This window comes from Macaca thibetana, chromosome 2, assembly GCF_024542745.1.
Source record: "Macaca thibetana thibetana isolate TM-01 chromosome 2, ASM2454274v1, whole genome shotgun sequence".
In the NCBI taxonomy this organism is placed as follows: domain Eukaryota; kingdom Metazoa; phylum Chordata; class Mammalia; order Primates; family Cercopithecidae; genus Macaca; species Macaca thibetana.
The window spans coordinates 92666535-92679171 of record NC_065579.1 but is presented as its reverse complement, the minus strand read 5'-3'; the positions used below and the strand labels follow the sequence as shown (position 1 = coordinate 92679171).

Here is a 12637-nt window from a genome sequence, read left to right as displayed (position 1 = left end):
TCAGACCGGGCCTGTCTGCAACACCAGGAGCCTTCCTGCCTCCTTCTCCCTTACCCAACCTGAGCTCTAACTCCAAGCCCAGTTAAGTTTCAGGCTCCCAGCTCCAGAGACATAGATTTGAGGGGAGTAGAGATCCCAGAAGATACAGGATTATCTCTAACCCCACATCCCCTTTTCCAAGTACCCCTGGCCCAACCTACCCAGTTCCTGTGTGGCAAAAAAAAGCCCTCAATGCTCCGAGAAGTTTGGCTGAGGCCAATGGCACAAAAGACAGGCTGGGAGCACATGAAGAGCACATGTCATGGTCGTGTCCCCTCTCCTCGTGCCCTTAGAATCATCTCAGCCTCACCCACGGCCTCAGCAGGACTTCTGTGAAGCCACGTTCCAGCCGCGGGAGCATTTTCACCTTTCGCCGGCGAGACCTGGGTTCCGAAACAGATTTTGCAGATGATGAAAACAGCACAGCAGGGGACAGCGAGAGCCACCACACATCACTGCTGGTGCCCTGGCCCCTGCGCCGGACCAGTGCCCAGGGACAGCCCAGTCCTGGAACTTCGACTCCTGGCCACGCCCTCAATGGCAAAAAGAACAGCACAGTGGACTGCAATGGAGTGGTCTCCTTACTGGGGGCAGGTGACCCAGAGGCCACATCCCCAGGAAGCCACCTCCTCCGCCCTGTGATGCTAGAGCACCCACCAGACACGGTGAGCCAGCCCCGAGATGCAGGCACCAGGGCAGTTCTGGTCTCTCAAACCGATCACCAGTGCCAAGTCCAAAAATACTCACCAAATATTTGTTGAGCACCTATTATGTGCTGGGCTCTAGGTGCATAAACTTACAAAAAAAATCTCTGCCCTCATAGAGCATCCATGCTAATGGGGACAGACAGACAAAAATCAAAAGGTAGCCAGGTGCGATGGGGCATGCCTGTAATCCCAGCACTTTGGGAGGCCAAGGTGGGGAGATCACGTGAGGTCAGGAGTTCAAGACCAGCCTGGCCAACATGGTAAAACCCCATCTATACTAAAAATACAAAAATTAGCTGGGCGTGGAGGTGCATGCCTGAATCCCAGCTACTTGGGAGGCTGAGACAGGAGAATCACTTGAACTCAGGAGGCAGAGGTTGCAGTGAGCTGAGATCACGCCATTGCACTTCAGCCTGGGCAACTCCATCTCAAAAAAAAAAAATCAAAAAAGAAAAAATGTCTATATTGTGTGTGGTGGGGATAAAGAAGGATAATAGTTAAATATGTCACAGCTAGTAACGCTGCCATGACCATTATCTGGGGAAGCCTGTTCCGGGCACAAGGAACAGCAAGTGCGGAGGCCCTGAGGCAGAATCTGCCTGGCCTGTTGCAGTAGATGCCATGAGGTCAGTGTGGCTGGAACAGAGGGAGCGACGGCGAGAGAAGTTGCAGTGACTGTTCCAAAGGTGATAGGAAGGGACTGGCCAGATTGTGAAAGGCCAATCAGAACTTTGGTCACTTAGTCAATCCTATGACAGACTCATGGCTGCCCAATCAGCCATCAGGTGTCCTTGCGGACCCCGGGCCCCCAACACAATGACCAGAGCAGCCCACCCAGGAAAAAGCTGAACATCTGGCTCAGCCCCCGAGGCCTGCAGGGTACACTTGGAGAGGAAGGTAGAACGGATGGGAGGCTTGACCAGGAAGGTGGAGGGTGGCCTGAAGATGCAGGGCTCCCAGCCGCATGGCTTATTTCATGCCACTCAGACTCTTGCTCAATCTGTGGAACATGGTACAGGTTAATTAATCTCTTTGTGCCTCAATTTCCTCATCTGTAAAGTGAAAATTATACGCCAGCAAGTTGTGGTGAGGACTGAAAGAGTGCAACTAGGTCCAGTGTTGAGACCTGGACTTGCCTGGTGTTGGAGTCATCAGTATTATCTGTTATCGGTATTAGTGAGCAGGAAGGAGTGAGGTTCTTGGGGCACACTGCAGAATGCCCAGGGTCCCACACTCCTCTGGAGCACAGTGTGAAGGGAGGAAACTGGGCACCCCTGGGGGCAGACCACAGCTTTAGGTAAAGCTGGGGAGGCCCTGGCCCATCTGAAGGGTGGGGTGTCTAGCTTCCAGGAACACTAAACCAGGCAGGTTCAGCCCTGGAGCTTCAGCCTCATGGAATCAGGTCAGCAGCTGCGAGCGCTAATAGAATTTCCTAATCTCGTTAAGGAGAAAATCATCTCATTGTACTGCACATGTCGGGAGGAATCCAAGTTCAAGCACTTCATTACCAGGAATTCTGACTTCACCCATTCTCACTTCTGTGGGGCCCATTTGTAACCTTAAAGGGATTAGCAGGCCAAGACAGGGTCATTTGCAAAGTTAAAGGAATTAGCGAACCAAGATGGAGACATTTGAAGAGTCAAAGAGATTAGCAGGCTGCAGGCCCTGGGAATGCCTTCTGTGCTTTCACTGGGTCCCCAGTGACACATTCCTGCCCACTTCTAGTCTGAAAACAGAGCACAGTGTTGGGCACACTGTGGATGCCTAATCAACAAGGATGGGGAGGAAGGGCCAGCCCAGCAGACAGCTCACGTTCAGTTTATCCAGATTGGGAGGTAGGGACTGAAGACTTACTTTGCCCTCTGCTTGTATGAGACTGCCTGGTTCCAAAAGTCTAGATGTAGGTGGGAGACGCACACTGAATATCCATTCCTTTTCTCCCCCTGCATGTTAAATCTTCATCCTCATTTCCTGTGGCCACCTAGCAAGTTAGGAACAGAGCTGGAACTCTAACCCAAGCCTTCTGATTGATTCCCAAGAATTTATCCATCTAATATTTATCTAGTGCCAGCCTGCCATGTGGAGTGCCAGGCAGTGTTGAGACTCCAGGGTTATATCAGCAAACAAAGAAGGCAAGATCACTGTCCTCTTGGAGTTTATACCATAGTTAGGAAGACAGTAAACTAATCAATATTTTCAGGTAGCAATAAGTCATGTGATAGCAAGTTGCTAAGGGGAGGGATGAGGGTGAGGGCTATTAGAATACTTGGGAAAGGCCTTCCCAAGGAGGTAATATTAAAATTGACAGGCAAATGATTTTAGGGAGCCAGCCCTAAAGATGCAGAGGAATAGCATTCAGGTAGAGGGAATAGCAAGTGCAAAGCCCCTGAGGAGGACACATCCAAGGGATGAGAGTGACTAACAGGGCCAGGTGTGGTGAAACATTAAAATGAGTTTCATGAGTTAGGATTTGGACTGTGCAGGACCTTCTAGACCATAGAAAAGTTTGGATATACTGTGTGAGTAAGATGGGGAGGAGTAGGATGGGAGGAGTTGTTGAACAGAGGAATGACATTATCTGATTCACTTTTTAAAGGAATCCCTTTCTACTATGCAGAGAATAGAGGGACGAGAAGAAGGAAAGAAGCCAGTTAGGAGGCTGTTGTAGTGGTTTTGGGAAAGGGATGATGACCACCTGGACTAGGATGGTGTATTAGTCAGCTACTGTCATAATAATGCCATGTAGCAAACTACCCCAGAAGTCAATATCTAGCAACAAGCCTTTATTCTCATGCTCACTTATCTGCAGGTTGACTACAGTGTGGCCCATGTAGGTTAGGCTTAGCTGGGAAGCCCTGCTCCAGACTGCACACTGGCTGGGCTGGGCCCCATGCTGTGGGTTAGGCTCAGGGCTGCTCCACGTCTTTGTTCTGAGGCCCAGGCTGAAAGGGTGACAGCTACCTGGGGAAGCTCTTTTCATGGAGAATTCCTGGAGCACAAGAGCAAGATAAACAGCACTAGCCCAGTTGAGGTTTCTGTTCACAGCGTGTCCACTAACATTCTGTTGTCCAAAGAAAGCCATTCATGCCCAGGGCAGGGAAGTTTAATTCACCCTCAGTGGGAGGGGAAAGAGAGTGCATTTGTGCCAAGTGATAACCAAACTATGATAGATGGCAAAGAAGGAGGGGAGAAGTTGGAAAACTTTAAAACTTGCTTGTGAGTTAAGCTGGCCAAATTCATGGTTGCGTTGGACCTAGGGTAGTACCGTTGCACCAGCCACCTCAGCCATCTCAGGTGCCTCCACTTGAATACTTCCATGACTGGGAGTTCACTACCTCCCTAGGCAACATTTCAGAGCAGTCCTACCAATGGCTGGGATGTCCTTAACTTGAGCCCAGATCTATTTGGTACCCACCCTATGCCCTGCTTCTTCTGCCCTGGGTAGTCTAGGCCCATCTTCCCTCTGCCCTGCGAAGATTACAGAGTCTTGCTATTGCATGCTGAACAGCTCAGCGCCTGGGCTGTGGTCATGCAGGGCCCTGCTGAAGTGAAGGCTTTGTTGGCCCTCCTTCTCCCTCTCCCCTCCCCAACAATCCCATTCCCCAGATATGTCCACTTTAATCATTTGGTATGCATTTTCCAGATCTTTTTCTTGTTTTTTCATCAAACTGTTTGCCTTGGAGATGTCCCCATGGGAGCATACAAAGAACTGCCTCATTCTCTTTGTTGTCTATCAGAGCCCAGATTTGGATTGTGTCTATAATTGATTTGAATATGGTTGCTATTGATTGGTTGTTTTGTTCTTATGGTATTAGGAACAGTGCTGCAATGAACATCATTTATGTGTATTTCTGATGCATATATGTAATTATTTATGAAGTTAGATTACCAGATGAGGACTTGGAGGGCCAATTTAAAGTTTTCTTGGTAAATCCAGCCTAACTGCCCCCACAAAAGACACAGCCTCCCACCAGCCACGTGTAAGCATTGTACTTTATCCTTCTATTAGCATTATCTTAGAGCATGTTAGATTTTTTTTTCAGCTTCTTTATGCTCTTGACGCTAGGAAGCTTGTGGTCAATTAAGACTCCCAGATCATTTTTGCATGTACTAATGTGTATGACAGCATCAGGCTCAGGGAGGACCTGTGATATATGTAGCTTCCTGAACACACTCAGGAATCACTGCTGATGAGAGGCAGTGAAGAAGAAACGAGAATGAAGGAGACAGTGATTGGCAGGAGGGGTGGAGGGAGTTCTTAACTGGGAGGGAGTTGGGAACAGAGAAGCCCAGCATCCAGTGTCCCATCAAGACCTTCATCTTGATGGCATCCCCAGCCTGAGTCTGGACTGGCCACCCCAGCTCCAGCAGGACTAGAGCTAGAGTCAGGACCCCTTTCCCCAGGCTGACGCAAATCTCCTGATTGCACTCAGACCACACCATCGGAGGAGCCAGGCGGGCCCCAGATGCTGACCCCCCAGGTTCCATGTATAGATGGCTTCGAGGAGCCAGGAGCACGGCAGCGGGCTCTCAGCGCAGTCAGTGTCCTCACCAGCGCACTGGAAGGTCAGCACCCCCAGGTCATTTAAATACTCCCTACCTCTGCTGCAGGCACCCTTACCTTCATCCCAGCCTGATCCAGGCATCCCCCATTTGTCTTGGCCTGCTTTGGACATCCCCACACTGTCCCAGCCTTCTCTGTTCTGTGGAGCCTTGCCTGTCCTTCCGTCCCTTCTCATCTGTTTCAGCTTGTTCTCTCCTGGGCATCACTATGTCTGTGTTTCTCCCAAACACTCCCACATCTGGCCTGTCCCAGATGCTTATCAGTCTCATTCCATCGTCTCCCAACCATAACCATGTCTGTCTAGGACCATCCTGTCCTGAGCACACCCGTATCTGTTCTAGCTATTCCCATATCTACTTCAGGCTATTCCAGGCATCCCACATCTTTCCCAGCCATTCCTGCCCTAGGCAACTCCACATCCCTTCCAGTCTGAATTTGGCACCCCCATCCTGATCTTGTTCCCTCCTATCTCAGATGTATTCTCATCATTTCCAGCCTGTCCTCGGCATCCCCTCTCCCATTTGTCCTGACACATCCCAGACGTCCACATCTGTCCCTACCCATTCTGTCCCAGGTGTCCTTGTGTCCGAACTTGCCTGTCCCCATTACTGTTTCATCATTTTCAGCCTGTCCTCCCCTGAGTGTCCCCAGGTCTATGTGGGACTGTTGTCTTAAGCAGTTGTACGTTTGTCCTAATAATCTCTCCTGTCCCCATTTTCCCCGCCTCCATCTTTGTTTCCTGTCCCTATGGCCCTCTTCTCTCATATTTCCAGACTAAGGAGCCAAGACACAAGCCACCCATTCCCTCGGCCTTTGCTGCCCCCACTGTCCCACTGTCATGTAGCAGCCCTGTCATCTCCCAAAGCAAGTCATAAATCTTTTCTGGAAGGTATTCCAGATACCTATGGCTCAGTCAACAGAATCAAACTAACTCACTGGCTGTCCCCTCAGAGTTAGAGGAGTCTCGTCGCAAGTGTCCACCATGCTGGAACCGCCTCGCCCAGCGCTACCTGATCTGGGAGTGCTGCCCACTGTGGATGTCCATCAAGCAGGGAGTGAAGTTGGTGGTCATGGACCCGTTTGCTGACCTCACCATCACTATGTGCATCGTGCTCAACACACTCTTCATGGCGCTGGAGCACTACAACATGACAAGTGAATTCGAGGAGATGCTGCAGGTCGGAAACCTGGTAAGAGCCACCTGCAGCTGGCTATCAAATGGGCATCCTGGCAGGAGGGAACCTCGGGCAGCTGGGACAGCCTTCATGGGTAAGGGAGAAGGGATCCTGCACACAGAAGGATCTTTTGAGGGTGGGAATCATCATAGAATTCATCTTGGAGGAGGGAGGGAATCTCAAGGTCGGCTTCTAAGGAGCTGAGAAATGTAGATTTGGAGTGGGAGGGTGGAGTGAAAAGTTTATGCAGATGTTCACAGTCTAGAAAACAAAAGTGAGCTGGGGGTAAACCTGAAATGTGTGGAGACTTGAGATTTTGTAATTTGTAGATGGAGGAGAGTGTGTGCAGGAGGTAGTTCTCTTATGGACCGAGCTTGCATCAGTGTTGTTGGATGGGGGAAATTGTGGATGAATGGTTGGATAGAAGGAGGGAAAGATGGAGGGATGGGTGGGTGGGTGGATGGATGGATGGATGGATGGATGGATGGATGGATGGATGGATGGGTGGATGGATAGCTGGGTGTAGTAAGTAAATCAGGCAGAGCCAGATTTGAATTCTGACTCAGCTCTTACTAACTAGCTGATCTCAAGCAATTTACTCAGTAATTGGCCCAATAAATATTTGTTGAATTCAATAAATGGGAAATTAGTATGACAATATCAACCTCATAGGAAGGTAATGAGGATTGAATAAGATAATATCTATAATCTGCTTGGCTCATAGATTGATAAGCAGTAAGCACTCAAAACAAATGATAGCTGTGCTATTGTTGTTGTTGTTAGATTGCTCCTGGAAGTCAGAATGTCTGGGTTCTAATTCCGATTTTTTTTTTCTTGATACTAAATCAAGTCCTGCCTCTTTATTATACGGATAGGGAAACCGAGGCCCAGAGACCGGAGGGATGACATGGCAGGGGCAGAGATGGGCATCTCTCAACTCCCAGGACAGGTCCATATTGGATCAGTCCAGGTAAACAGAGTCAGCTCATCTTTAGAGGATCCCAGGGCAGAGTTGCCATGAGCCCACTGGCCTCAAAAAGGAGCTTCTGAGATCACCACTGAGGTTGGTGTGAGGATGGTAGGGGGACTTCTGGCCCCATTTGATCTAAGCTTGCTCTTACTGCAGACCCAGCCTGTCTCAGGCCCAGCTGTTCAAGTGACCCCCACAGGCAGGTAGGTCTCTCACACTGTGGGGTATGAGGATTTTCTTTTCTTCTTACTTTCCAAACCCAGGACTCTAGATAGTTCTCTGCAGGGCCTATTGAGATTTTTTTCACCAATTTGAGTCCACTTGCTGTAATTTTACTTTTCTTTCCTTCTATGTGCAAACAGAAGGGAAAGCTACATCTCAGTGGGTAGAAGTCTCATGGCACTGTTGGGAATGTTGGGTGGTCTTCAGATGGTACTTATGCAGGGTTTCAGTTGAGTGTGGTTTATCGGGTTGTGACCATTGGGTTGGACTGAGCAGCAAGTTAGGTGTGATGAACAGCACTGGTGGCTTCACTGGGTCAGCAAGTTGTGGCTAAACTGCAGTTGTATTAAACTTGTCATTAAATTATAGATAACAGGCGGTGTAGTTGGGTTATAGCTATATTTTGTTCTGTTTGAATAGCTTTATTGCTAGTATGTAAGGTTTTGATTTTATTGCATTTAATATATTCTAGGTAGTTTAAATATTAAGTGTTAAGAAATAATACCATAAAAATAAGCATGAGTAAATAATCAGCTTGGGAAAAGCCTTTCTAAGCATGTGTCTGAAGACAAATTCCATAAAGGAGAAGATTGATAGATTTAACTAACTTTTTAGCCCATCACACAAATAAAGATAAAAGGCAAATGAAACTTCTGTTTCCAGCAATATTATGGACAAGAAAATCTGAAAAGTCTCCTATTAATAAACAATTTAAAATACAGCAAACAGTCTTTGAATTATGTAGCTAAGTGCATGAGAAAGTATAGTAGTTCCTCCTATCCACAATTCTGCTTTCCATGGTTTCAGTTACCCATGGTCACCCATGATGTGAAAATATTAAATAGAAAATTCCAGAAATAAACAATTTATTAGTTTTAAATGGCACACCGTTTTGAGTATTACAATGAAATCTCACACTGTCTTGCTCCATTCTGCTCGGGGACATGAATTGTCCCTTTGTTCAGCGTATCGTGCTCTATATGCAACCTATCCATTAGTCGTTTACTAGCGATCTCTGTTATCAAATAGACTGTTGTGGTATCACAGTGTTTGTGTTCAAGTAACCCTTATTGTACTCAATTGTTATTCTCCAAAGCAGAAGAGTAATGATGCTGGCAATACAGATGTGCCAAAGAGAAGCCAAATATATAACAAAGAGAAGTTGTTCATCTCTTATTGTGCCCAATTTATAAATCAAACTTTATCAGAGGTATGTAGATTTACGAAAAGGCATAGTATATATAGGGTTCAGTAATATCCATGGTTTCAGGCACTCACTAGGAGCCTTGTTGGAATGTATTCCCCATAGATAAGAGGGGGCTACTGTAACGGAAACCCGAAGTGCCAAAAACAAAAAGAAGCTTAAAAACCATAGCAGTAAACTTGTGAAATGGCTCTGTAGCTGCCGTGGGTAGGGTGGGGAGGTGTTGATTTGCATAATCTGGAGGCTTGGATTTTAATGAGCATGTAGAGACAAGACACTCAATCTTGGGACAGTGTGAGTAGGGGTCGAAACTGAGTAGCCCCATAAGAATATGACCATACATTCAGAAAAATGGTGATCCAGAAAAAACCTACACACAAACCCTGGGAAATGATAAAGAAGCCCTGTCTTAGCCAGGGCTGGAAAGGAAAAAAGTAACCCCTGAAAGGCTGTGACTATGGATTTGGCCTCATACAGATTTGGGGTTCATATTTACACCTGAGTAGTCCTGGAACCTACATCTAAAAAATTAACATAGAAAGTGATCCTAGAATAATGTCTTGGGGCCCCTAAAAGGGAACAAAACTTCTCTGGAAGGACACACCTTTAGCCCAGGTCAAACTGGATTTCCCAAATTATAAAACACAGAAGGAAATATTCCACCATGAGGAAGAGTCAGCAGACACACACACGGACAGACACAATCAGGCTATCCCCTTTAAAATGTCACATAGTAGAATTGCTTGATAGAGATTATAAAAATGTTCATAATTGGCCAGGTGCAGTATTTCACACCTGTAATTCCAGCACTTTGGGAGGCCGAGGCGGGCAGATTGCTTGAGCTCAGGAATTCGAGACCAGCCTGGACAACATGGCAAGACCCTGTCTCTACTACAAATACACAAAAATAGCCAGGTATGGTGGTGTGCACCTGTGGTCCTAGCTACTTGGGAGGCTGAGGTGGGAGGATCACTTGGACCCCCCAGTGGGGCCGAGATTACAGTGAGCTGAGATCATATCACTTCACTCCAGTCTTGGTGACAGGACGAGACTCTGCTCAAAAAAAAAAAAAAAAAAAAAAAAAGTTCATAATAACCAGAGACATAAAATAAGAGATTAAAAACATAAGAAAATAATACAGCTTTGAAAAGGAACCAAATAAAATATCCATAAATGAAAAATATAGCCATTGAGATTAAAATTTCAATGTACACATCAAATAGTATATTAATACAGTTGGGGAGATAATTAAATGATTGTAAATTTAGATCTAATACAGTTGCCCAGAATGTAATATAGAGAGATGAAGAGAAGAAATAGAAGAAAGAAGGAAGAAAAACATATCTGACATTATTTTCCAGATTATGTTGTTGTCTATTTAAATCATTTTAGAAAATCTACAGAGAGGCTGTTAGAACTAATACGAGAGTTCAACAATATTAGTGGGTACAGCTTCAGTATTCCAAATAGTGTTCCTAGTCACCATCAACAATCAATTGGAGAAAATAAATTTTTAAAGTTATCACTTATGATCACAATAAAAACATGAGAAATTTAGCGATAAATATAACAAAAGATATGCAAATTTCATATGAAAAAATATGAAATTGCCAAAAAACATAAAAGAAGACATAAAAGTGGAGAGATGTGCCATTTTCATGAATGAAAGTATGACTATTGTAGAGATACAAATTCTTCCCAAATTAACCTATAAGTTCAATGTAATTCCAGTCAAAATCTCAATACTTTTTTTAATGGAACTTGACAAGATAATCCTAAAACTCATATGGAAAGTAAAGCAGATCAAGACAAATTAAGGACTAAGGTAGGGAACTTACCATAGTATGTTAAGATATCTTAGAAAGCTAAAAATATTATAGTATTGGTGCAGGGATGGAAAAAAAGATTGTGCTACAGAATTGAGAACACAGAAATAGAACAATCCATATTTGGTAACTTGATAAATAACAGAGATGGTATTATAAATCAGTAGGAAAAGGCCGAGTGTGGTGGCTCATGCCTGTAATCTCAGCACTTTGGGAGGCCAGCCGAGGCGAGCAGATCATCTGAGGTCAGGAGTTAGAGACCAGCCTGGCCAACATGGTGAAAGCATGTCTCTACTAAAAATACAAAAATTAGCTGGGTATGGTGGCATGCACCTGTAGTCCCAGCTACTCAGGAGGCTGAAGCAGGAGAATCACTTGAACCTGGGAGGTGGAGGTTGCAGTGAGCTGAGATCGCACCACTACACCCCAGACTGGGTGACAGAGTGAGACCCTTTCTCAAAAAATACAATACAATAGAATACAATACAATACAATACAATACAATACAATACAATACAATACAATACAATAAATCAGTAGGAAAAGGATGGGACTGTTTAATAAATGATGCTGGGAGAATGGTTATCTGTGTGGAAGAAAATCAATTTAGATCCCTACCTCACATCATATTCATAAATTAGATGCAGGGGAATTGTACTTAACACCTAAATGTGACAAAGCAAAACTTTAAAGTTTTTAGAATAACAACAGGAGAAAAAGCTTTAAGATCTTGGGGTTGGGAAGGCCTTCAATAATCCAAAAAAGCTTACATCATGAAAGAAAAGATTGCTAAATTATAAATTGTTAAAATTTGTAATCTCTGTACAACAAGGGATATTACAAACTAAGTGAAATCACTACCACAAACTGGAAATTGATATTATAGTAAGTATTTAACTAGAAATATATGGAATCCAGGCAATATTGAAGATTTACACATCAATAGGAAAAGAGGGATAGTGATAAAATGATAAAAACACAACCACAACAATGGACAAAGGAAATGACAAGCAAATCACAGAAGAGGTAATTCAGATGGTTATAAACAAATGAAGAGAAACAGAGGAATGGAAGTTAAAGCAACATTGAAATACTGTTTCTTGCCCTAACAGAATAAAAACTAGGCTTCTGTGTGTTGACAAGGATGTGAAACAGTGGGAATTCACAGCTTGTAAGAGTGTGGATTTGGTACAACCATTTGGGGAGCAATTGAACAATATCTGCTAAATCACAGATATATACTGTATACCCTACTACTCAACAATTCCATATATATATATATATATATATATATATATATATATCTTAAGAAAGTCTCACACATCTGTACAAGGAAACATGTATAAGAAAGTTCTTTACAGTATGTTTAGTCATAGGGGAAATTAGAATCAATATAAATGTCCATTAATTTTATAAAGTGGATAAATAAATTGTGGTGTACTCATACAATGAAATACTGTACACAATTAGAATGGATACATATACATGTGTCAATAAATCTCAAACACAATGTTAAAAATAAAAGGAACTTGAAAGAGAATATATAAAGCATAGCTTATTTACATAAAGTTAAAAGAATACAAAAATACTGGCCGGGCGCGGTGGCTCAAGCCTGTAATCCCAGCACTTTGGGAGGCCGAGACGGGCGGATCACGAGGTCAGGAGATCGAGACCATCCTGGCTAACTCGGTGAAACCCCGTCTCTACTAAAAAAAATACAAAAAACTAGCCAGGCGAGGTGGCGGGCGCCTGTAGTCCCAGCTACTGGAGAGGCTGAGGCAGGAGAATGGCCTAAACCCGGGAGGCGGAGCCTGCAGTGAGCTGAGATCCAGCCACTGCACTCCAGCCTGGGCGACAGAGCGAGACTCTGTCTCAAAAAAAAAAAAAAAAAAAAAAAAAAAAAAGAATACAAAAATACTATGTGGTGTTG

The 12637-nt window shown here is 44.6% G+C and overlaps 1 protein-coding gene across 4 annotated transcripts in view; it reads left to right on the top strand.

The window, feature by feature from the left end:
- Positions 1 to 12637, top strand: part of SCN5A (sodium voltage-gated channel alpha subunit 5) — a 102192-nt gene that overhangs the window by 45210 nt on the left and 44345 nt on the right. For all 4 annotated transcript variants that reach the window (XM_050778345.1, XM_050778344.1, XM_050778348.1 and 1 more), the window contains exons 12-14: positions 333 to 704; positions 5180 to 5312; positions 6262 to 6500. In XM_050778345.1, the coding sequence (XP_050634302.1) occupies positions 333 to 704; positions 5180 to 5312; positions 6262 to 6500 (744 nt within the window). The remainder of the gene's footprint in view (positions 1 to 332; positions 705 to 5179; positions 5313 to 6261; positions 6501 to 12637) is intronic.